We start from the raw sequence: 26,977 nt of genomic DNA on the forward strand, positions 1-26,977 counted from the left end.
TCAGGAAATCACGTTTGTATTAGCAATATTTTAGCCAGTACTTTCTGCATCTAGATTTATTTCCTTTATGATCATTAACATTCTCACCTAAACAAGTTGCCAAAATACATTACCTCTGATTTTATTTAGATTCTAAAAGTTAGGATACAAAAAGCACATAAACATCTACAAGTACCAAAACATTTATGACCTTATAATTTTAATAGTGCAAGAAAAAGGACAAAGACAGGAATACAAATAAATTATAATCTAAAGAGTTACATACAAAATTTCCTTGATTATTTGTTAAAATCTGCTAGAAAAGTAACAGGAATGTTATTAAGCCTTTCTAGACATTTTGAACACAATCTGACACCGTTGCATTTCCTGGTTGCATCCTCAGCTTAACAGGCACTGGAGACAGCCAGCTTCTTCAAATGGTCCATGAACACCTGCAGGCTAACATCATCAGTTAGGATGGGTGCTCCAGTTTCCTGAAATGTAATGATAAAGATTAGTTGGCAGATATCTTAGAAGCTGGTTAGAATTCACGAGCTGTCAAGCACCTTCCCTCAGAACATTCACAGGTGTTGTCCCCTCTGCTACAAGTACTCCCACCACCCTATCATCTGCCTCACTAACGACTTCTTTTGACTGAAGCACAATTTCCTCACAAAACCCTTTCCTGGACGCCGAGATCAGGCCACCACCGCCTGCTAGTTTTGAGCATCAGGCCTTCTACTTTACCCTCTTCTCCACAGTCCTGATGAAGTACCCAGGGTCTAGCTCCCCACCAATGTGAGCTCACGGAGGCCCACATGCCTGCCTTTCCTCTTAAGTGCTCTCCTTACCACAGAAGCTGGATAATGGTGTACCCACAAACAAGTGAACTGGTACCTCCACTGAACAGATGGATATTTCAAATATCAGAAAAAGCTTATAATTTTATTAATGTTATGGGAAAAATTGAATAGAAACCTCAATTGGTAGTAAGATTCCAATTTTGTAAAGAAATTAAAAAATATATATATATACACACAAACACACACACACAATAATACACTTTATATTACGTAGAAAAAAGCTGGAAATAGTTAACTCTTTAAATAATGATTCTAGGTAATTTAAATTTTCTTATTTTTAAAAACATATTCAAATTTTCTAAAATGAAACCATACTGTTAGAAAAGTGTAAGCATGATCAAAATGTTTTCAGAGGATTTCGAGGAAGAAGGAGTAGAAGATATACTTTTGTCTATTCCTCCCACTAAGTACAACTGAAAACCTTGGGCATCTTATATAAACCAAACATAAGAAGACTTTTAAAGGTGGAGAGAAGACAGAAGACAAACTAAAGACCTTGGGACCCAAGGAACCACAGCAGTGAGTTCCTTGGGCTTTCTTATGCCTCATATACTCCGAATGTGGAGCTGAGGAAGCTGGCAAATTGTCACTGAGCACAGACTCAAACAAAACAAAACAACAAAAAACACCCACTTTCTCTAGCCAAAGGACTAAAGCAGCCTAGCAAGACAGAACAATCTTAGATAATAACCACTGTACTCCAGGCAAAAATGAGATGAAAAACTGTGGCCCTGACCTACCTGAACCAGCAAAGGCTGGGTGAGCAGCTAAAATTTCTACCCTCACAAGGCAGTAACAAGGCACTCCAACACTCCCACCAAGATGGTGGCAAAGAAGGCTAAGTATGGAACCAGGAAGTTCATCCCCAATGGCCAAGTAAGAAATTTTCCTACCCCTGTGGTGTCAGTAGAGGCCATCTGGGGAGCCTGGACTTCCACTGCAACCTGGCAAAAATATATGTCCCTCCCCCTGCCTACTGGGGTGGCATCAGAGGCCTGGAGGAGGGGTCAGGACTTTCACCATCACCCGGCTGTAACAAGGCCATCTCCACAGCGGTGTCACTGGAGGCTATAGGGGAGCTGGAACTCCTATTCCCACTAAGCAGTAGCAAGAAACCACTAGGCGCCCCCAGGTGTCAACAGAGTCCAGTGGAAAACCTGGACTTCTCCACCTGGCAGTAATGGAGCCCACCAGTGCCCCCGACACCCCCACCACCACCTTCCCTGTCAGAGTAGTGTAAGAAAAAATCGGCGAAAAGTGGCAGGTTTAATAAGATCCAGGGTCTCATACACTCACTCAAGTGTCCAAGTTTCAATCAAAAAATCACTTATACAAAGTGATTACCAAGACCTCCACCTAAATTTAAAAAGACAATTGACAGGTGTTAACACTAAGTTGACAACAATGTTAGAATCACCTGACAAAGATTTTAAAACAGCCATGATAAAAATGCTTCATGAGCAATTACAAACACACTTGAAACAAATGAAAAAATAGGAAGCCTCAGCAAAGAAACAAGGTCCCAGGAAAGAAGTGGAAGTCATGGAGAACCAAAAGGAAATTTTGTAACTGAAAAATACAGTGACAAACAAAAAGCGCAGTGCATAGGTTCAATGCAGAAAGAGAACAGAACAAAGAATCAATACACTGGAAGACAAAATAATAGAAGTTACCCAAATGAACAAAAGAAAGAGAATACATGGAAATGTAGTACCTGGGGTACTGCAAAAGATCTAACATTCATGTCACTGGATGTCAAGAAAGAAAGAAAAGAGAGCAGGTGAAAAGGCATTCAAAGAAATAATGACTGAAAACTTTCCTATTTGGCAAGAGATATAAACCTACAGAAGCAAAAAGCTGAGTAAACCAAAACAGGATAAACCCAGAGAAATCCATGCCAAGACATGTCGTAATTACACTTTCTTCTCTGCCCCTGCCCATCCACCCTGAAAACTAACAACAGAAAAAGACTACTGGAAGCAGCCAGAGGAAAATGACACCTTCTCTACAGGGGAAAACAATGAGACTGACAGTGAACTTTTCATAAGAAACCATAAAGGCCAGAGGAAGCAGCACAATATTTTTCAACTGCTTAAAGAAAAGGGCTGTTAGTCAGAATCCTATATGCAGAGAAAATATTCTTCAGAAATGAAAGGGACATCAAGACATTCTCAAATAAAAGAAAACTAAAAATCTATCACCAGCAGACCTATTCTAAAAGAACGGTTAAAAGTAGGCCAGGCACGGTGGCTCATGCCTGTAATCCCAGCACTTTGGGAGGCTGAGGCACGCAGATCACCTGAGGTCAGGAGTTTGAGACCAGCCTGACCAACATGGAGAAACCCTCTCTCTACTAAAAATACAAAATTATCCAGGCGTGGTGGTGCATGCATGTAATCCCAGCTACTCGGGAGGCTGAGGCAGGAGAATTGCTTGAACCCAGAGGCGGAGGTTGCGGTGAGCTGAGATCCCGTCTTTGCACTCCAGCCTGGGCAACAAGTGCAAAACTCCGTCTCAAAAAACAAAACAAAAAAAAAAAAGAAAAAAGAAAAAAAGAATGGCTAAAAGATCTCTAAAAAGAAAGAAAACAATAAAAGCAACCATGTAGATAAATAGGTTTTTCTTTTAAGACATCAATTATGTTTGATGCTTGAAACAAAAATTGTAACACTGATGTGATACTAAATGTATGCAGAGGAAATATTTAACATAATTATATTACCGATGGGGGAGAGTAAAGTGATGAAAAAAGGGTAAGGTCTCTAGACTTCGCTTAAACACCAGTAGACTGTGATAAGTTATGCATAAATGATGTAATACCTAGGGCCTGGCCAGGTGTGGTGGCTCATGCCTATAATCCCAGCACTTTGGGAGGCTGGGGTGGGAGGATCGCTTGACCTCAGGAGTTTAGGACCAGCCTAGGCAACATAGCAAGACCTCATCTCAATTAAAATAAAAAAACCTAGGGCACTTAGAAGCAACCACTTAAAAAGCTAAATAAGGAGATACCCTCAAAAACATTACAAACAAGTCAGAAAGGAATCCTAAAACATGTTCAAATAACTCATGGGAAGGCAGGAGAAAAGTACACACAACGAAGGCAGGAAAAAAGTACACAAAATGAAATGAAAAAAGAAAAGCAGAAAACAAAAAATAAAATGGCACACTTAAGCCCTAACATATCATTAATTACATTATATATAAATGGTCTAAATATACCAAGTAAGAGAGCTCAGCAGAGTGCATTAAAAACCATGACCCAACTATACAGTCTATAATAAATTCACTTCTTCTTTTTGTTTTTCAAGATAGCGTCTTGCTCTGTTGCCCAGGCTGGAGTGCAGTGGCGTGATCTCAGCTCACTGCAACCTCCGCCTCCTGGGTTCAGGCAATGCCCCTGCCTCAGCCACCCGAGTAGCTGGGACTACAGGCGCGTGCCACCACACCAGCTAATTTTTGTATTTTTGGTAGAGACGGGGTTTCACTGTGTTGGCTAGGCTGGTCTTGAACTCCTGACCTCGTGATCTGCCTACCTTGGCCTCCCAAAGTGCTGGGATTACAGGCGTGAGCCACCGCACCCAGCCGAAAAAGTTTTTAAAAACCTACTGCAAACAGGAGAGAGGAAATAATAATGACTAGAGCAGCAATCAATGAAATTGAAAATAAAAAGATAATAAAGTCAATGAAATGAAGAGCTGATTCTTTGAGAAAATAAAGTAAAAGTCATTCAGATTGAAAAGAAATAAAACTGTCCCTGGCTTGCAGATGACATGATTGTCTAAGTAGAAATTTCTAAGAAATTTACAAGAAAACTCCTAAGAGTAGTAAGTGACTCAGGAAGGTCACAGAATACAAGATAAACATACCAAAGTCAATTGTATTTCTATATACAGTCATCCCTCAGTATCTGTGGGGGAATGGTTTTAGGACCTCCTGTGGATCCCCAAATCCACAAATGCTCAAGTCCCTAATACAAAATGGTGTAGCATTTGCAGATAACCTATGCATACCCTCCCATACACTTTAAATCAGGGGTCCCCAACCGCAGGCCATGGACAGTACCAGTCCATGGCCTGTTAGGAACCAGGCCACACACCAGATGAGTGGCAGGTAAGTGAGTGAAGCTTCATTTGTATTTATAGCTGCTCCCCATCACTCGCATTACTGCCTGAGCTCCACCTCCCATCAGATCAGTAGCAGTATTAGATTCTAATAGGAGTGCAAACTCTATTGTGAACAACGCATGTGAGGGATCTAGGTTGCACGCTCCTCATGAGAATCTAATGCCTGATGATCTGTCACTGTCTCCCGTCACCCCCAGCTGGAACCATCTAGTTGCAGGAAAACAAGCTCAGGGCTCCCACTGATTCTACATTATGGTGAGTTGTACAATTATTTCATTATATATTACAATGTAACAATAATAGAAATAAAGTGCATAATAAGTGTGGTGATGGAAATGCTGCACATCTTGACCTTAAAAATCTCAATATCCCAGTTGTGATACTGTATTATTGTTTTTGCAAGATGTTAACACTAAGGGAAAATGGGTAAAAGATACGGGTGATCTCTCTGTATTATTTCTTACAACTACATGTAAATTAACAATATCTCAAAAAAATTTAATTTAAAAATGTTTTAAGAAAACAGAATGAAAGGAAAGACTCATCTGAGAGAGACATAAATGCTGGGAGCAGTTAGATAAAGTAGTAATCGGGCCGGGGCGGCGGGGGAGGAAAAGGGAAGGAATTAGGCTGGAAAGTGAGGAGGCGGCAAAACCGATGGTGACAAGTTGCCCTGTATTCTTGGTGGGGAGAGGACTAGGAGCCATGAGGCTGTGTGATGGCAGAGACCCCCATGGAGGCCACAGTATAGTGCTCTGTCCTCTGGCCTGAACTTGGTATGTTCTGCTGTATATGGTGGAAGGGGACCCACCCAGGGAGCCCCCTCAACCTCCGGCCCAGCAATGTTATTCAAGTTGTTTCCCTCCCTGCTACTCCCCAGCAAAATACCCAAGTTACGCAGTTATTCTGTCTCCAGGCCAAAAGAGATCCAATTTGTAGAATTTTAAAACAAGTCTAAAAAAAAACTAGCTTAGCATCCTCCCCAAATACCTGAAAATTTCTTACCTGTCCCCAAGCATAGAGGTTATTGTGTGTCTGAGATGGGTTCACTTTGGACAAAAGGAATCGAGCCTTTAACAACAACAACAAAAAAAAGATTTAAAGATTAAAAAGTGACATTAATATTAACGTAACAGAAAAAAGATAAGTCTTTACAACATTTCTTTGGTTAAATTAGAATTGTTTTACTGCACAGTAATCTATTTCTTTAGCTTAAGCCCACTGGCTCTCCATTTAAGGATCCTAAAACATAAAATATGTATTTTATCTTGGCAATCCCTTTACATAAGCGTATTTTGACCACTCATTTTTATTTATTTATTTTTGAGACAGAGTTCTCACTCTGTAGCTCCAGCTGGAGTGCAGTGGCTCGATCTCAGCTCACTGCAAGCTCTGCCTCCTGGGTTCACGCCATTCTTCTGCCTCAGCCTCCCGAATAGCTGGGACTACAGATGCCCGCCACCACGCCCAGCTAATTTTTTGTATTTTTAGTAGAGACGGGGTTTCACCGTGTTAGCCAGGATGGTCTCGATCTCCTGACCTCATGATCCGCCCGCCTCGGCCTCCCAAAGTGCTGGGATTACAGGCATCAGCCACTGCGCCCGGCCTGACCACTCATTTAAAAAGAAGCCATATTTGGAAGATTACCTGTGTGTCAATTTATGTCATCACGTAAAATATTAACCATCCTGTTTAGATGTATAGCAATAACAATCTATCATAAAACGAACAAACCACTGGAGTTAGAACTCAGCTCACTCACCTGACTGCCTCCATGCTCTGTGTTAATGTAACGTGGCATCGGGAAGCGCGCTTGCAGAATTTCTTGAGCATCATCCAGTGGTGCCTGCAGAAGGTGCTTGAAGTTTTCATACTCGGGCATGTCCTGGTAGCCAGCTTTACGCCACTGGGCTATGGTCTACACAGAAACGAACCAACCAAAACTACTGTGGAAACTGTAATAACAGCCTTCACTGACACTGACATTCTACCATCGCCACCCAGAGCTTGTCTAGTGAAGAAGTCTAATGTCAAAAATGACAAGCTTCAGAGGGAGAGCAAAGCAGAGCTACTGGCAGGAGGAGAAGCAGGAGGAAGACGCCCCCACCTGTGCATTCCCCCAGGAATGTCAGGTGTCACTCATGCCTCCTTTCTTCTATATCAACTAGTTAACAAAGCCCGTGGATTACTCATCCCAAGGTGCGGCGGCCTCCCTCCTTTTCCACTTCCACTGTTATCACTCAGTCTAGCCTCTCATCTCCGCACAGTAAGGAAAGGGATTTGTTGGCTGCCCACACAGACTCCACTCCCCCATCTCCTTTCCTAACGGCACACATATTACACTCCTCCAGTGAGCAGTAGTCATACAGACTTGGGTGCAACTGACTCACCCCCATCCCCTGCTCCCCCTGGGTCCTGAATTGGGGTACCCTTGGCAAAGGAGACAAAAGCTGTAAGAATCAAAGTATGAGTGTTGATCAGGCAGTGAGGAGAAGTCATGTGCTAAACTGTGGAAAGCAGACAATCTGTCTCCCTGACTACGCTACACATTTTATCACCCTTCCTTCTTTTATACTCATCAGCAACTGGTCTAGAAAATATCTTGTATACACAGGAAATCAAGAAACATTCATTAACTGATTCATATACCTTTATAAATAAATGAAGTGCTTTCGCTCATTATTTAGGAGAACAAGAAGACAATGGAGAAAGAGGCTACAGCAAGTGTGCAATGTGTCTTAACAGAGCCATTAACATGGCTCCAGGCAGGGGATTCTCATCATATGCCTCCTGTAGCCTACTCGCCCCTTCTCAGAGTGGCAGTTACCGTTTTCCAGGTCTAAATGCTGTGATTGACTGTTGGCCTATGGGAAATGCCCATGAGCTCACCAGGGTCCAGGAGTTCATAAGAACACTCGCATTCAGCACGCTCAGGACTTTGGGAAGGTGAGAGCAATGTCACTGTCTTTATCCTTAGAACCCCTCACTTGCACAAGAAGGTGCTCAATAAACAAGTGAATGAACAGGATCGGGGTTACAAAAGAAATGTCGATAAGGAGATGAGCTTAAGGCAAAGAAAGCTTCATCCTTAGTACAGTCGGCCCTCGGTATCCATGAGATTGGTTCTAAGACCACTCCTCCCAATACCAAATTCCATAGATCCTCAAGTCCCTCATACAAAATGGCATAGTATTTGCATATAACTGATGTACATCTTCCCATACACTTTAAATCATCTTTAGATTACTTATAATATCTAATACAATGTAGAGACTATATAAATCGTTCTTGTGCTGTTTTTTTGGTTTTTTTTGTTTTGTTTTTTGAGACAGAGTCTCACTCTGTCATCCAGGCTGGAGTGCAGTGGTGCGATCTTGGCTCACTGAAACCTCCACTTCCCGAGTTCAAGTGATTCTCCTGCCTTAGCCTCCCGAGCAGCTGGGATTACAGGCGTCTGCCACCACGCCCAGCTAATTTTTGTATTTTTAGTAGAGACAGGGTTTCACTATGTTGGCCAGACTGGTCTTGAACTCCTGACCTCAGATGATCTGCCCGCCTCGGCCTCCCAACATGCTGGGATTACAGGCATGAACTACCACACCTGGCCTGTGCTGTATATTTTATTTGTATTATTTTTTATTATTATTTCAAAATTATTTTTAACCTGCAGTTGATTGAATCTGCAGAGGTGGAACCCGTGGATATGGAGGGCCAACTGTACTGATACCAAAGGTCCCAGTGGGAAGAGCAGCTGGTCACCCAGCTCTCAGTCTAGGACTATTACTGACAGCCTAGCACTTGTGTGCAAGTGGCTAGCAGATTGGGTGTTAATATGCTGAAAAAAGTTTAAAGTTATAAAATACTTAGGAGTATTAGAAAACTAATACTTTCTAAGTTACTGAAGGAATCCTGAAACACAATTTATATCTTTTCATGACATCAGAAATCATTTCTCATGGTTGGCCACTAGGAAACCAAATCAATAACCAATTTAATGAAGGTAGAGAACATACAATAGAAGAAAAGGCATCGCTGAATATAAATACCACCATCATCTCCATTAAAGGATTTTTTTGCCATAAAGATGCAAATAATTCAGAGGAGCCATTCCCTTTCTCAGGGCATGAACCCTACTGAGAAAGAAATGGACTGAAAGCTATCCACAGCCATCCTAGGGATCCACAGACACAGCGTAAAGTTCCCTGGGCCATGTTATTTCGTCAAAGTACAACTTTAGCTCTAAACGCTAACTCTGAAAGAACAGCAGTATGTATATAATGCTGAAAGAACAGCAGTATGTATAAAATATTTACTGAGGAGAAAAAATGAATTTTGCCTAACTTTGAAGGTAATAATTTACAGTGATTTAAAAGAACCACCTGAGATTTTTTTACAACATATATTATTATTATTATTTTTTGAGATAGAGTTTCACTCTGTTGACCAGGCTGGAATGCAGTGGTGTGATCTCAGCTCACTACAACCTCAACCTCCCAGGTTTAAGTGATTCTCCCACCTCAGCCTCCCAAGTAGCTGGGACTACAGGTGTGTGCCACCACGCCTGGCTAACTTTTGTATTTTTAGTAGAGATGTGGTTTTGCCATGTTGGTCAGGCTGGTTTCAAACTCCTGACCTCAGGTGATCTGCCCAGCTCAGCTTCCCAAAGTGCTGGGATTACAGGTATGAGCCACTGCACCCGGCCCATACTTAACAGCAAATATTATTAAAATTATTAAATATACAAATACTCCAGGGATTTACTAGAATAAAAGCCACTGCACTTTCTAAGCCCAAACTGTGGTTACAAATGTCATTAAAAACCTAAATTAATAAGAGAATAAAACAAAAACCATAGTTAAGGACAATAATTCTCCTTGTGTCCACCTTAAATGTGTATGCCTTTTCTCCAATTTAAAAACAAAAAGAAATTAATTAATTAATAATATCATCTTACCTCACCAAGATAAATGACAATTTGAAAGAAAGTATCCATCAGCAAAATTCTGTCAGCTAGAATGCTGCTGCTATCCAAGAGTACTGGCTGAAGAAAAAGAGAGAGAAAGATGGCATTGGTCTTCCATGCTCCCACACAGCAACCACTTCCACCCGACCCTGATCCCATGTCTGGTATCCACAGCAAACGCTATTTACAAATGGTGCCCAGCACAGTGAGTCACCCCTTTTCTTCCTGACACACTTCCACTTTCTGCTCCTGACTCATTCTCAACTTTGTAGGAAAAATAAGCTCCAAATAATTCCTCATCAACTGAGAAGGGAGATTAATGATACCTTTTTTTTTTTAAGAGTCAGGGTGTTGCTCTGTTGCCCAGGCTGCAGTAAAGTGATGTGACCCTGGCTCACTGCAGCTTCGACCTCCTGGGCTCAAGTGACCCTCCCACCTCAGCCTCCTGAGTAGCTGAGGCTACAGGTGCATGCCACCATGCCCAACTAATTTTTTATTTTTTGTAAAGACAGGGTCTCACACTATGTTGACCAGGTTGACCAGGCTTAATCATACCTTTTGATCTTGGAACGAAAAATAATTCTGAATATTCTCAGTTTTGTATGTATTTTAGCAATCTCTACAGACATTCTCTGTAGATGAGACAGAATACGGATACCTATATGAAAAACAGCACTTAATACAAGTTTTTAAAGTTTACTACAAAATATAAATTATGGCTGGGCGTGGTGGCTCACGCCTGTAAACCTAGAACTTTGAGAGGCCAAGGCAGGCAGATCACTTGAGCCCAGGAGTTCAAAACCAGCCTGGGCAACATGGCAAAACCCCGTCTCTACCAAAAACACAAAAAATTAGCCGGGCTGTAGTGGCACGTGCCTGTGGTCCTAGCTATTCAGGAGGCTGAAGTGGGAGGATCACCTGAACCTGGGAGGTGGAGGTTGCAGTGAGCCAAGATCGCACCACTGTACTCCAACCTGGGTGACAGACACCCCATCTCAAAAAATATATGTTTATTATTTATTTGTAAGTAATATTTTATATTATATAAGTATATAATTTATATTTATATATATAATTTTTATATATACATATACATATATAATATTTACATATACATATATTTACATATACATATATAATTTATTATATTTACATATACATATATTATTTTTATATATGTAATTATTTCTTTTTTCTTTTTATTTTTTGAGAGGGAGTCTTGCTCTGTTGCCCAGGCTGGAATGCAGTGGCGCAATCTCAACTCACTGCAGCCTCCGCCTACCAGGTTCAAGCGATTCTCCAGCCTCAGCCTCCCAAGTAGCTGGGATTACTGGTGCCATGCCCAGCTAATTTTTGTATGTTTAGTAGAGATGGGGTTTCGCCACGTTGGCCAGGCTGGTCTCAAACTCCTGATGTCACGTGATCCGCCTGCTATTTTAGCAATTATTTCAATAATAAAAGTAAGTGGTACTTGAAAAAGAAAATTTTTAAATGTGTACCCAAGTACAACAAATAATGATTTTTTTTCTTTTTTTCCATATAGTTCTTTATTTTTGCAGGGAATATTTAGAAACGTTTCTATTTTGACTTTTTTTCATGTAACATTTTTACATAAGGACTTATCTATTTTATTATGCTACGTACTTTTTGTGAATACTGTTGGCCCTCCATATCGGTGGGTTCCACATCTATAAATTCAACCAATCTTGGACTGAAAATATTTGAAAAAAATATGCATCTGTACTGTACATGTACAGATTTGTTTTCTTGTCATTATTCCCTAAAAGCATACAGTATGACAATTATTTACATGGCACTTACATTATATTAGGTATTATAACTAATCTAGAGATGATTTAAAGTATATAGGAGGATGTGCCCAGGTTACATGCAAATATTACGTAATTTTATGTTAGTAACTTGAGTATCTAAGTATTCTGGTATCTGAGGGAGGTCCTGGAACCAATCCTCCATGAATACTGAGGGTCAACTGCATTTCTCAGGTTACTTATTTATTTTCTTATATTAAACATTCGGATTAATGTTTGATCCTCTATTATAGTAGTTCCTTTACTATTTTTTTTTTTGCACAAAGTCTACTCTGTATCTAGGAGTCTTTCCTTCAGATACAAGACATGGAATTGCTGGATGTAAGCATACAAGCACAAGGAAAAAGAAAGCATCCAAGTTATTTCTTAGAGTTTTTTACATTTATTCCTGCCTTCCACAAATAATAGCTTTGTATGTCCTTTGACATTTTCCTAAAGGTATGTTTTAATAGAAATAATGTTAAATTATTGTAAAAACTCCAAGTTTTACTTCTTTTTTTACAGTTCTGCTAAGTAAATTTGCTTAAAAAAGAATATATGTTAGGTGATTCCACTCCTCAGGAAAGCATTTGGGTAGAGTCTTACCTCTGGTGGCCCGTGAAAGGAGTAGGAGTAGAGAATGGGCTGGATCATGATGAGGGACTGGGTCAGGTCCTGCCGGGCAAAATGATGTCTGTAATATGACGACTCATCAGGACTGTTGTTAAACACTTGAAGAAACGGAGATCTTCTCAGATGGAACATGAACTGCATTCACAAAGAACGAAAAGAGAAATGCATATAATTGTAACCTTCTTAGACACCCACAGAGTAGATCTACCTCAGGGCTCTGAAATAGGAGAACCCAGAAAAGGGCTCTCTGGGTTCACAGAACAGAAAGCATAAGGTGGCACCAGGGGCTAGGAAAAGAGGAAAACTGGGAGTTGTTGCTTAATGAGCACAGAGTTTCAGCTCTGCAAAGTGAAAAATTCTAGACATCAGTTGCTCAATAATGTGAATACACGTAACACTACTCAACTGTATGCTTAAAAATGGTTAAGATGGTAAATTTTGTTATGTGTGTTTTACCACAATTAAAAATTAAATTTTTTTTTTTTTTTTTAAAGGGCCTTTGGCCAGGCACGGTGGCTCACGCCTGTAATCCCAGCACTTTGGGAGGCCGAGGCGGGCGGATCACCTGAGGTCCGGAGTTCAAGACCAGCCTGACCAACGTGGAGAAACCCTGTCTCTACTAAAAATCCAAAATTACCCGGGCGTGGTGGTGGGCGCCTGTAATCCCAGCTACTCAGGAGGCTGAGGCAGGAAAATCGCTTGAACCTGGGAGGGGGAGGTTGCGGTGAGCCGAGATCAGGCCATTGCACTCCAGCCTGGGCAACAAGGGCAAAACTCTGTCTCAAAAAAATAAAAAATAAAAAATTTAAAAAAAATACAAAATTTTTTTTAAAAAAAGGGCCTCTGGGTATGTCAAAGCTTCCACAGTTAAGAGGAAAGCCAAAGAAATGTTTATTTCCAGAGTCACTGTGCCAGGCAGTAGAGACAGAATATCTGCTCTCAGAAGTCAGGCCCAGTGAGAAAGGCACACTCGGGGCTACGAGTTATAAGCCAGAGTAGAGGATAGCACGGGGGATTGGGGGTGGAGGGCCAGGGGGAGACTTTCTAGAGCTCTGGGGACTGACAGTGCACCCTGAGAGACGTGGCTGAGGAGGCCACAGGGCCAGGGGGAAGGGGATTCTAGGCACAGGAACAGCAGATGACAGCTCAGGACACAAGCTGGGATGGTGAAGTGTCGGTGCAGGGGAGAAAGGGACAAGGGATGACTCTGTAGCCATAGGTTCTCACCCTCGAGGATGAGAAGAAGGCGTGGGGGCAGACTTTCAGCTCACATTAGAGTTGCCAGAACATGAAAATGAGCAGCCTTGTGAAGTATAAAGCTTCCTGAGACTCCAAATATTGAATCATAGGTTCCTAAATAATAATCAAGGCTGACATTCAATACATCCTACATGCAAGTCACAAAGCACTTGACAAGAACTACTTAATCCTTCCAATAAGCCCATGAGGTAAGTTCTCTTACCATCCCTAGTTTACAGGTGAGGAAACTGAGGCACAGAGGGGCGAGCAACTTGTCCATGCTCACCCCACTACTGAGTGTCACAGCTGGACTCTACACCTGGCCGCCTGGCTCTAGAGACTGGGTTCTTGGCCTCTTTCCTAGAATGCCTTGACAGAAGGAATCTGAGAAAGCATTTCATCTGGTTTTCAAGCTGTGCTCTTAGAGTCTTCATCAAGTCCTCAGGGGCCCAGGGATGAGGGCTCTGGTGGGACCCAGTGTGGGGGTGGTACACGGGCACAACCAGAGAAGCACCAACTCTATCTGCTTTATGTGCTGGCTTTTAAGGGCAGCTCCTCTCAAAGAAAGGATTCCGTGGCTTTAAAAACAAATAAACAAACAAAAACTGTAAATCACTTCACCAGACCAACTCCCCACTGCTAGAGGTGGGAAACCAAACTCTACAGGGCTTTGGAACCTCCTCTAAGGTCAGCCCCAGCGGAGCCAGCACTGGAACCTCACCCTGACTCTGGCCGGTCCAGGGCTCTTCCCACAACACCACAGAGCTTTAACCTGTCGCACATGGGCACCTCAGAGTCCCAGGCACCAGCTATGGAGCTAGGTCACATTTAGTGCTGAACAGGTGACTGGCATTGTGCTAAATATTTAATACTCAATTGGCCTCAGCTCCTGTAATCCTTATAGACACCCATGAGTTACGCTCTATTTCCTAAGTTACAATGGAGATGGAAATTCATCTACTTCTCCCGCTCCTCTCTCTTGTTCAATGGCTTCCAAAGGCTTGGTTCATGCAGAGTGCAGTTACTTTCAGGAGCTGCTTATTGCTCACTCCTGGTTATGATGCACATAATCACCACAGACATATTATTAAATATTTGTTGTACTGTGGTTTTGTTTTGTTATCTTCATCTCCATGTGTGCTCATTTTCTTGGTTTGTTGCTGAGGTAACTGTTTCCCCAGAACTTCTACACATCAGAGATATTTTTTACGGCCTTATATCAATGATCCTGTTTTGCCTGTTCATGAAAATGTATGCATGAGTTTCCTCCCCTCTGCATGCCATCTTTATCTCTGTAGGGCTTATGGTGCTGTCTTGCCTAGACACACATTCGACTTGGGTTGAACAATCTCTATCACCTACAGATTGAGTCTCAAGACATTAAAAAGGCTTCACTTTACCCTGAGAATAAAGTTAATTTCTATCAAAATTTATTGCTCTGTAGTTATTTTAGAAACATATATTACTTACCTGAGGATATAGAGAAAAGGAATCTGATAACCTAAAAGAAGTGGGGTCTTCTTTGTTATACTGTCCAAACTTTTGACACTATGGAAAGAAAATACCAAAAAACACACACAAAAAGAGAGAGAAAAATCTAAGTTAGCATTACCTGGAAATATTCTTGGACTAAGCTACATCCAGTCTGAACTCTGCCACTTACTGTAAGTCCTAGACTAGCACTTCTCAAGCATCAATGAGCAGGCAAATGACCAGGGGGTCTTGTTAAAATGCAGGGTCTAGGGAGGAGCTGAAGATTCTGCATCCCTAATCAGCTCTCAGGCAATGCTGGCCTGAGGACCACCCTGAACAGAAAGTTAGGTGAGCTCTTCCAGGCACCTGTTCCATATGAAAACCCTCTAACACCATGAAAACTAACAATTATAGTTACGCTTTGATGTTCTCTCACAATAAAACTCAAATTTATTTCTCCCTATGGCAGATTTCTGAACCACAATGTTTTCTCTTCCTGCCTTTATTTCTGCTCACACATTTCTGGTCACTAAAGAATTGGGCTGTTCACCATTTAAAGAAACCCCACTTCTAACAATTACTTTCTTCCCACAAAATCTGGTGTCCTTCCACAATTCTCGTCTTCTTGAACTTCCTAGCAGCATGAGCCAGGTGACTGCCCAAACGTCTTGAAACTCATCACTTTCCTATTTCTCATAATCTCTCCAACCAACCCTTTTCTGCCTTCTTCAATGGTTTTGTCTTCCTCCTCCACCTAACTGTGGACTCCTTGGGGGTTAGTTCTTGGCCCCCTCCTCCCATCCTCACTGCTTTGGGTACAAATGAACACTAGAGCCAGATGGATGTCATCCAAATCCACCCTCCAGTGTCCAGTGCTGACCTCTAGCCTGAGCCCCAGTCAGGACATCCACCCAAATATGGGAGTTTTCGTGAGACACACTTTTGCAAGTTCACATTCAATTATCAAAAATAAACTATTACATTAAAAAAAAAGAGATTCACCTTCTCCCACCCTAAAGTTGCTCTCCTTTCCCATCTTCTACCTCATCACCACTCATGCAGTTACCTACGTGTGAAATGTCACTCAGTGCTGACTTTTTGGTGTTTGACTTTACACAGAATAATTTCATCAAGTTTTATCAATTCTTTCAGTTTACATCCTGATTTCAAACCTTCTGCTTCCTCCATCTCTACTGCCACTATGCTGGTCTCAGTGCCATTGAGCCTGAAAAATCCTCCATTCACAACAACAGCCTTTTCTCCCTGCAATGTGCCTCACGTGGTGATATTAAATGTAAACACAAGCATCATGCCAACATCACACCCCTGCTTAACAATCACACCCAAGTCTCCCTTGCTCCTTAAAGTTAAAGAGCTCCCCAATCAAGGTGTACCTTCCCTGACTCTGTTCCCCACTGCACAACCTGGCCTCATGTGACACTGGTTTCTCCAAAGTCCTCAGCATAAGCTAAAAGACCCACATAGCTCCCGCTGGCTCGTTCCTGCTAGCCCTCCACTCAGCAAGCCTTGCCTTCTCTTCTCCAATTAACCTATTCTTTAATAAAAACCTGACTCAAGGCTCATTTGCACAGGAAGTCTTTGTTAGCCACCTGGGCCCTCTGCTTATCTATCCTCCCTCTGAAATCCTAAAGGAGCAATTTTCAAATTATGTTTGAAATGTTGACACTTCCTGAAAAATGGTTCCATGAGATGGCAAGGGCAAATAGAGGGCTGAACAAAATGAAACAGGTTTCCTTACTAGGCCTTTCCGTGGTGCCTTTGATCACAAAAACATGCTGTGACTCTCTAGGAAGGTAAGATTATCGTGTGCCAATTATTGATTTATTGCCTTGTGCTGGCTCCAAACTCACCCCCTTTGCCTGCTGTGAAATGGACATGGGCCCTTTCACTACCTCTCCTTTGCCAGCTGGCACGATATCAAGCTTTGTCAGTAGAGAGTGCTGGAGGTGAGCGTCAGCTTCGGGCGCCAGGGTGCTCATTCAGCAGCTTCCTGGGTGCCAGGTCCTGCTGCACCGGGGCTCCCCAGTGCTGAGCTCCTGGAGAACATGGCAGCCAGCAGCTAAACCAGCATCCCTGCATGCCTCCAGTGAGACATTTTCCTGTACACAGCTTTCCCTGGCACCCTGGAGGGTGGATTTTCTTCAAATTCTAGAGAGTGAATTTCTAGCAAGTTCTTCTGGCACAGCACCATGGTAACTTCTCTGCAAAAGACTCACCAAGCCATGGCCATGCCCTCCCAACTATGTCTGGATCAGCCCTGGGGAGAAGGGCACTTCCTTTGGTGCTCTATCTCAGCTCCAGAAGTAGTGGCTGCCCACTTCTCTATACTTCCTTCTAGCCAGTCCCTCACTGTTCTACTCCCTTGTTGTATTCTTTATAAAAGACTTTCCCTGTTTAAATTACAGTGTGACTTCTTTCATATGATTAAATCCAGACTGACACAAGGCATCTCCCTAAATTCACCAGGCCTGGATCCCTATTTCCAAAACCACAGCATTCATAAAATGACTCATCTAAGTCAACTCAACCCACACAGATTTGTATCACTCTCCAAATGCTACATGCATGTTGTTTCTTCCCAACTATAATGTAAATCTCTGAGGGGAAAATGCACATTTAACACGTCTTTAACAGAATGTCCAGTGTGCAGCATAAGGTAGGCAACTGATAAATTCTTGCTGATTCACTATATAATAATAATTGACAGATTTCTTCTCTCGAAAGTAAAGCAGAAACCAAGACTGAACCTAATGCAACTGTCCCCAATTTACCAGTCGGATGAGTTGTCGGTCCAGCCACCGGAGCACATCAGGCCCCTCCTCCGACTCCGCTCGGAACACCCCAAGCCGTGCCATCAACACTGCCGCAGCCTCCTGGTCAAATGCTGCTTCTATGTGCCTGAGCTGACTCTGTACATCTGCCCAACTGACAGTTCCAGAGTTAGTGCCATGCTTATGTTTAGGAGAGATCAGAAAGCCAGACATCCATTCAGAAAAAGAAACATAGGCTAGGTGCAGTGGCTCATTCCTGAAATCCCAACACTTTGGGAGGGCGAGGTGGCAGGATTGCTTGAGCCTAGAAGTTCAAGACAAGCCTGGGCAATATTGTGAGATCCCCATCTCTCTGCATAAAAGTAAAAAAATTAGCTAGTTTTGGTGGCAGGCACCTGTGGTCCCAGCTACCTGGGAGGCTGAAGTGGCAGGATCATTTGAGCGTGGGAGGTTCAGGCTGCAGTGAGCTGTGACTGTGCCACTGTACTCCAGCTTGGCAACAGAGCGAGACTGTCTCCAGATGATAATAATAATAATAATAATTTTTAATGAACTATATTTCCTACAGAAAGATGATTCCTCTAGGCAAGTGTTCATAGGCCCAATTGGGTTAGCCAAAAATGCCTCCTCCTCTGATCAAATAAGCCCATGAGGGCTGGTGAGAACCATTTAATGGAATCAAAAAGACAAACTAACAAATGTTAAAGTATCTCTTCAAGAGAAAAATGTCAGTCAGTTCCTCAACAGAAAGGAAACTGGGGCTGCTTACTTTCGGGCGATGGTGGTCACACGGATGCGTCTCTGGGTGCTGGAGTGCTGATAATGTGTGACAAACTGGATGGCTCCTCTGCCTCCTTGGGGGATCGGGGCGTTGTGCTGTAGGATGAGAAGCCATAACCTTGTCTGTCATAGGCACGACTCAAACACGGTCACAGAGCCCACTGTACTCTTCTAAAATGACTGACACAGCAATGACGGGAAGGTTCTTGACACATTTTGAAGGGCACATTTAGGATTTGCACATTTCACTGCATATAACCTTTATCTCCAAAAAAGATGAAGAACTACATTCAACACCAAACTTAAGTTAACGATATACCTGCTGAAGGGTTCAGGCATGAAATACATGGATGACTGCAGCTTGTTTTGAAATGCAGCGAAACGAAGATGGATTGATGAATCACAAACTGGATGAATTATTGCTGATGTATTATCCAGTTTGTGATGGATTGTTAATCATTAAACAAACACAGACATGCCTCACTTATTTGCAGATTTTTTAACAAATTGAAGATCTGTGGCAATCGTGCATCAAGGAAGACTATCGGCGCAAGTTTTCTAACATCATGTGCTCACTTAATGTCTCTGTGTCACAGTTCAGTAATTCTCACAATATTTCAAACTTTTTCATTATTATTATATATCTGCTATGGTGATCTGTGATCGGTGATCTTTGATGTTACCATTTTAATTGCTTTGGGGTGCTACAAACTGCACCGATGTAAGATGGCAAACTTAACTGATAAATGTCGTGTGTATTCTGGTTGCTCCACTGACTGACCTTTCCCTCATCTCTCTCCTCCTCCTTGGGCCTCCCCTATTTCCTGAGATACAACAATATTGAAATGAGGCCAATTAATAACCCTACAATACCCTCTAAGTGTTCAAGTGAAAGGAAGAGTCACACATCTCTCACTTTAAATCAAAAGCTAAAAACCATTAATCTTAGTAGGGAAGGTATGTTGAAAGTCAAGATAGCTGAAAGCTAGGCCTCTTGCCCCAAAACTGCCAAGCTGTGAATGCAAAGAAAAAGTTCTTGAAGGAAATTAAAAGTGAACACGTGAATGATAAGAAAGTGAAACAGCCTTATTGCTGATGTGGAGAATGTTTTAGTAGTCTGAATAGAAAATCAAACCAGGCACAACATTCCCTTAAGCCAGGGCCTAATCCAGAGCAAGGTCCCAACTCTCTTCATTTATGAAGGTGGAGAGAGGTAAGGAAGCTGCAGGAAAAAGTTGTAAGCTGGCAGAGGTTGGTTCCTGAGGTTTAGGGAAAGAAGCCATCTCCATAACATAATGGCACAAGGTGAAGCAGCATGTGCTGCAAGTTATTCAGATTAGCTAAGATCACTGATGAAGGTGGTGGCTACACTAAACCACAGATTTTCAATGTAAATGAAATAAGTCTTCTGTTGGAAGAAGATGCCATCTAGGATTCTCATAGCTAGAGAGAAGTCAAATGCCTGGCTTTAAAGCTTCAAAGGGCAGGTTGACTCTCTTGTTAGGAGCTAATGCAATTGGTGACTTTATTTTGTTTTTCTAAGACAGGGTCTTGCTCTGTCACCCAGGCTGGAGTGGAATGGCATGATCTCAGCTCACTGCAACCTCGGCCTCCCAGGCTCAACAGATTCTCCCACCTCAGCCTCCCAAGTAGTTGGGACTACAGGCGTACACCACCACATCTGGCTAATTTTTGTATTTTTGGTAGAGATGAGGCCTCACCACATTGCCCAGGCTGGTCTTGAGCTCCTGAGCTCAAGTGATCCACCCACCTTGGCCTCCCAAAGTGCTGGGATTACAGGTGTGAGCCACCACACCTGGGCAGCTGGTGACTTTAAGTTGAAGCCAATGTTCAGTTACCATTCCAAGTATCCTAGAACTCTTAAGAATTGTGATCAATCTACGCTTCCTGTGCTCTACAAAAGGAACAACAAAGCCTGGATGACAGCACATCTGTGTACAGCATGGCTTACTAAATATTTAAAGCCCACTGTTGAGACCTGCTGCTCAGGAGAAAAAAGCCTCCTTTCAAAATATTACTGCTCACTGACAATGCACCTGGTCACTCAAGAGCTCTGACGGAGATATAAAGGAAATAAACGTTTTCATGCTTGCCAACACAGCATCCATTCTGCATCCCAAGAATCAAGGAGAAATTTTGACTTTCAAGTCTTATTTAAGAAACACATTTCATAAGACTATAGCTGCCATACATAGTGATTCCTGGGATGGATCTTGGCAAAGAAAATGAAAAATCTTCTGAAAAGGATTCACCATTCCACATGTCATTGAAACACTCATCATTCATGGGAAGAGGCCAAAATATCAACTTTCACAGGAGTTTGGAAGTTTACTCCAATTCTCATAGATAATTTTGAGGGGTTTGAGACTTCAGTGGAGGAAGTCACTGAAGATGTGGTGGAAGCAGCAAGATAACTAGAATTAGAAGTGGATCCTCAGCTGGGCATGGTGGCTTACGCCTGTAATCCCAGCACTTTGGAGGCCGAGGCGGGCGGATCACCTGAGGTCAGGAGTTCAAGACCAGCCAGGACAACATGGTGAAACCCCATCTCTACTAAAAATACAAAAATTAGGTGGGTGTGGTGGCAGGCACCCGTAATCCCAGCTACTCGGGAGGCTGAGGCAGCAGAATTGCTTGACCCCGGGAGGCAGAGGTTGCAGTGAGCTGAGATGGCACCACTGCACTCCAGCCTGAGCAACAGAGCAAGACTCCATCTCAAAAAAAAAAAAAAGTGGATCCTCGTCAGGTGTGGTGGCTCACGCCTGTAATCCCAGTACTTTGGGAGGCCAAGGTGGGAGGACTGCTTGAGCCCAGGAGTTTGAGTCTGAGCAACAAAAAGAGACTCCATCTCGTTTTTTTTTTTTTTTTTGAGACGGAGTCTCACTCTGTCGCCCAGGCTGGAGTGCAGTGGCGCAATCTCGGCTCACTGCAAGCTCTGCCTCCTGGGTTCACGCCATTCTCCTGCCTCAGCCTCCCGAGTAGCTGGGACTACAGGCACCTGCCACCACACCCAGTTAATTTTGTTTTTGTATTTTTAGTAGAGACGGGGTTTCACCATGTTAGCCAGGATGGTCTCAATCTCTTGACCTCATGATCCGCCGGCCCTGGCCTCCCAAAGTGCTGGGATTACAGGCGTGAGCCACCGCACCTGGCCTTTTTTTAGATGGAGTCTCGCTCTGTCTCCCAGGCTGGAGTACAGTGGCACAATCTCGGCTCACTGCAACCTCCATCACTCAGTTTAAGCAATTCTCCTGCCTCAGCCTCCTGGGTAGCTGGGATTACAGGTGTGTGCCACCATGTCTGGCTAATTTTTTTTTTTGTATTTTTAGTAGAGACGGGGTTTCACCATGTTGTTCAGGCTGGTCTCGAACTCCTGACCTTGTGATCCACCTGCCTCAACCTTCCAAAATGCTGGTATTACAGGTGTGAGCCATCACACCCGGCCTATTTTTTTTATTAAAAAGATAAAGAAGTGGATCCTGAAGACAGGACTGAATTGCTACAATTTCATGATAAAACTTTAATGGATATGGAGTTGCTTCTTATGCATAAACAAAGAAAGTCATTTGTTGAGATGGAATCTACTCCTCATGAAGACGCTGTAACATTGTTGAAATGACAAGAAAAGATTTACAATATTACATAAACTTAGTTGATAAAGCAGCAGTAAGGTTTAAGAGAATTGATTCCATTTTTTAAAGAAGTTCTACTGTGGGTAAAAAGCTATCAAACAACACTGCATGCTACAGAGAAATCTCTCCTGGAAGGAAGAGTCAACTGATGCAGGAAATTTCATTGTTGCCTTATTTTAAGAAATTCCGGCCAAGCGCTGTGGCTCATGCCCGTAATCCCAGCACTTTGGGAGGCAGAGACGGGCGGATCATGAGGTCAGGAGATTGAGACCACCCTGGCTAACATGGTGAAACCCCGTCTCTACTAAAAATACAAAAAAAAAATTTAGCCGGGCGTGGTGGCAGGTGCCTGTAGTCCCAGCTACTTGGGAGGCTGAGGCAGGAGAATGGTGCGAACCCAGGAGGCGGAGCTTGCAGTTAGCCGAGATCGTGCCACTGCACTCCAGCCTGGGGGACAGAGTGAGACTCCGTCTCAACAAAAAAAAAAAGAAAAAAGAAAAAAAGAAATTCCCAGGCCAGGCGCAGTGGCTCACACCTGTAATTCCAACATTTTGGGAGGCTGAGGCAGGCAGATCACTTGAGGTCAGTTCAAGACCAGCCTGGCCATTGTGGCAAAACCCTGTCTCTACTAAAAATACAAAAACTAGCCAGACATGGTGGCGGGCACCTGTAATCTTAGCTACTCGGGAGGCTGGGGTGGGAGAATGGCTTGAACCTGTGAGGTGGAGGTTGCAGTGAGCCAAGATCGTGCCACTACACTCCAGCCTGGGTGACAGAACGAGACTTTGTCTTAATTAAAAAAAAAAAAAAAAAAAAGGAGAGAAGAAACTGCCACAGCCACTCAGCCTTCAGCAACTACTAACCTGATCAGTCAGCAGCCAACAACATCAATGTAAGACCTTCCACCAGCAAAAGATTATGACTCGCTGAAGGATCAGATGATCATTAATATTTTTTAGCAATACAGTTGACCCTTGAGCAACACAGGTTTGAACTGTACAGGTCCACTTATATGTGGATTTTCTTCTGCCTCTGCCACCCAAGACTGCAAGACCAAGCCCTCCTCTTCCTCCTCCTCCTCAGCCTACTGAACATGAAGACGAGACTATGAAGACTTTGTGATGTTCATTTCCACTTAACAAATAGTAAATATACTTTCCCTCCCTTATGATTTTCTTAATAACATTCTCTTTTCTCTAGCTTATTTTATTTTAAGAATATAGGATATAATATATATTACTTACAAAATATGTGTTAATCCACTGTTATCGGTCAGGTTCCCAGTCAACAGTGGGCTACTAGTAGTTAAGTTCTGGGGGAGTTAAAGTTATACGTGGATTTTTTTTTTTTTTTTTTTTTTTGAGACGGAGTCTCACTCTGTCTCTTAGGCTGGTGTGCAGTCACGCCATCTCGGCTCACTGCAAGCTCCGCCTCCTGGGTTCATGCCATTCTCCTGACTCAGCCTCCAGAGTAGCTGGGACTACAGGCGCCCACCAACACGCCTGGCTAATTTTTTGTATTTTTAGTAGAGATGGGGTTTCACTGTATTAGCCAGGATGGTCTCGATCTCCTGATCTTGTGATCCACACGCCTCGGCCTCCCAAAGTGCTGGGATTACAGGCGTGAGCCACCGCACCCGGCCGTTTTATGTGGATTTTTAACTGTGCAGTGCCAGCACCCCAACACTACTCAAGGGTCAACTGTAAAGTATTTTTTTAATCCAAGAATGAACAATGTTTTCAAAGACATAATGCTATTTAACACTTAACATACTATAGTGCAAACATAACTTTTATATGCGATAGGAAACCAAAATATTCATGTGACTTGCTTTATTGCAATATTCACTTTATTGTGGTAGTCTGGAACTGAACCCACAGTATTTCCAAGGTATGCTAGTACAGTAAAATGTTCATTACAGAATCAAGTTGATGGGTTCACCTAGGTAGTATGGGTTCACTGTATAATTCTTTCAATTTTTCTGTATGTTTGGAATTTTTCATAATAAAATATTAGGGAAAGAACCGATGCACTCAAAAATTCACCAACATTATGATGACTGGTAAAATCCATCACTTCTAATGACCTTATCAGTTCAACAATAAAGGGACAAAAGTAATTTGCTGCCTGACTCTGACTAAACCCTTGAAGGAATAAATAAGAAAAGGTCATGCCAGACTATCATCAGGCCTAATACAATACCCAAGGAATATCGCTTTGTGAAGAAAGTAACCAGAGACCACTGGTTTGAGATAAATCACACAACAGGACACTAAGACATGAAGACCTGTGAAGAAATCCAACTCACCTGATTGACAACTTCAAAATAGATGCCAAGTGTAGATGTAGGATCTAGGCCACAGATTTTCCACTGACTCGTGCCACCAACACCAAGCTCCTAGGGGTGGGAAGAGGAATTTAAAAAACAAAACCAGAAAACCATCCCTATGGTTAATTGCTAACGAAAAGTACTGACTGAGTAGGGCAGTCTACTTAGAGTATCTTCTTTTAGGAGAACATTTAAGTTGAAATGAAACCTTCTCCTGAAAAGAGAACAACTGCAGACCAGATGAAGGCTTAACATTTACATTTACACTTTAAAATTAAGCTTTTTATGTTGACATTCTGACCAATTTTTATTACATCATATATACTATACATATATGTTATTTATGTTTATTTATTTTGAGATGGTCTCTCACTCTGTTGCCCAGGCTGGAGTGCTGTGATACAATCACAGCTCACTGCAGCCTCGACCTCCTGGGTTCAAGCAATCCTCCCGCCTTAGCCTCCCAAAGTGTTGGGATTACAGGTGTGACCCATCGTTCTGGGTTTACAAATACATTGCTTGTGTGCGTAGGGGGGTGGGTATGTCGGGGGGGGGTGTCTCTACATGGTATATAACACTGAAATCCACAAAGAATCAATCAAGTCAGACTCTTAAGAAAGACTCTTAAAGTGAAATCACACAGCAGCTCAAAGGTGGAGAGCGGAGAGGGTGCATTCTGTTCTGTCAGTACCCTCTAAGCTAGATAATGAGATAGATGGATTCACGTGAGTTCACCTTCCTTGTAGTGGCCTTTTCTAAAGGAAGCAGGTGTTTATTATCTGCTGGAAGGTGAAAAGCTGTGCTCAGGAAAAAGGCAAAGAAGTCAAAGGAGCGTTCATGCCTCCCCTTCTTGCCTCGCTAACCCCATTCTAAGCACCAGACCCATGACGGCTCCTCTAGAGCTCCAAAATATCATTTTCTCACTGATACACAAATTCTTTACTTAAACGTTTGCCCTTTAGATGCCTTTATTGGAGAAATGATAAAGACAACTAGGAAATGACCATTTTATAATCCCCAAAGAAATAAACTGATTTGCGTGAAGATCAATGGATGCTAAAAACCATTAGGCTGTTGGCAAACAAGATTTTCATATTGTACTACACACTCTCATTTAAAAGATTGCCTGCTAATGGCAAAGGGGGAAAGTGTTCCCTTACAGTAGAAAGGCAGTGGGGCAGTTACCACCATCACCAAGCGATCTAACTCAGCACATCTAACATGGGACAGCAGATATAGTGCCTCTGGATGTGACACAAGCATAAAGTATACACTGCCCAGGAAGAATGCTTGGCAAAAAGACTTCGCCTGAATGTACACACACCTTTAACCCTAACTCCTCACTTTACGAAGGCTATAATAGCAAATGCAATGCCAGTTGGGGTAAAAACAGCTACAAAGGGCATCTGGGGGGAAATTAGGCAAAAAATATGAACTAGATATTAGGAAATTATTATTTTCTTAAGTTTGATAATGATACCATGGTAGGAGAACATCCTTATTTTTAGAAGATGCATACTGACGTGCTTAAGGACTGTCATATCTACAAATTATTTTCAAAGGTCGGCAAAAAAAAGTTGATAAATCAAATGTGGCAAATAAATGAAAATCAGATAAAGCAAATGCGGCAAACAAGACAACAGAGCAATTATGGCAAAATGTTAACAATCAATGACTAAATGGTAGGTATACAGAAATTCATCATACTCTTCTTTAAACTTCTCAGTATGTCTGAAAATTGTATTTTCCTATTCTTTGCATCCTCATTCCCCAAACAAAACTTTCATGGCTGAATTCGACTAGAAATATTAATTAGTTTGTACTAATTCATAAAAATACCTTCTTAAACTACTTCAAGAAGCCTTCAGCATGCAGATTTTAAGTCCATGAAAAATATTTTATAACAAGGCAGTCTTCCAAAGCCTTGCCAGGAAATAGGGGTACAAGCCCCTTAGTACTCTGGGGGTAATGAATGACTCATCAGATGGGCTTTAGGTCAGCAATTTGCCTCACTCAGAAGGCTACAGGAATATGCTCTCAAATCGCCTCGCCTCTGCCAAGCTCAACAAAAGTTTAATTTATGTGGTCACCCAAGAACATTTGTCGCTGACAACATGAAAGAAGACCCACACTTCTAGTGTGCCAGGAACTAACTGCTTCACCTGAACCAATTCATTTAAACCTCCTAACAATGCTGTAGAGTAGGCACTGCTATTATCTGCATTTGCCAGATAAGGATACTGAATCACAGAGCAAATAAGCCCTTTGCTTGGGCCAGGTGCGGGGTGTAAACCTGCACCTTGGATCCACATCTGGCTCTATGGTCTACCCTCCCATTGAC

General features: G+C 42.4%; 1 protein-coding gene across 9 annotated transcripts in view; it reads right to left on the minus strand.

Annotated features, from left to right (window-relative positions):
- Positions 1-26,977, minus strand: part of SEC23B (SEC23 homolog B, COPII coat complex component) — a 54,569-nt gene continuing 27,592 nt past the window's right edge. For all 9 annotated transcript variants that reach the window (XM_055265261.2, XM_063633904.1, XM_055265262.2 and 6 more), the window contains 9 exons: positions 24,616-24,705; positions 18,644-18,750; positions 17,875-18,028; positions 15,080-15,157; positions 12,344-12,505; positions 9,921-10,007; positions 6,729-6,884; positions 5,972-6,037; positions 1-473 (listed from right to left, as the gene is read on the minus strand). In XM_055265261.2, coding sequence (XP_055121236.2) covers positions 384-473; positions 5,972-6,037; positions 6,729-6,884; positions 9,921-10,007; positions 12,344-12,505; positions 15,080-15,157; positions 17,875-18,028; positions 18,644-18,750; positions 24,616-24,705 — 990 coding nt within the window. In that variant the 3' untranslated portion in view covers positions 1-383. The remainder of the gene's footprint in view (positions 474-5,971; positions 6,038-6,728; positions 6,885-9,920; positions 10,008-12,343; positions 12,506-15,079; positions 15,158-17,874; positions 18,029-18,643; positions 18,751-24,615; positions 24,706-26,977) is intronic.

Source organism: Symphalangus syndactylus, chromosome 24, assembly GCF_028878055.3.
Source record: "Symphalangus syndactylus isolate Jambi chromosome 24, NHGRI_mSymSyn1-v2.1_pri, whole genome shotgun sequence".
NCBI classification, from domain to species: Eukaryota; Metazoa; Chordata; class Mammalia; order Primates; family Hylobatidae; genus Symphalangus; species Symphalangus syndactylus.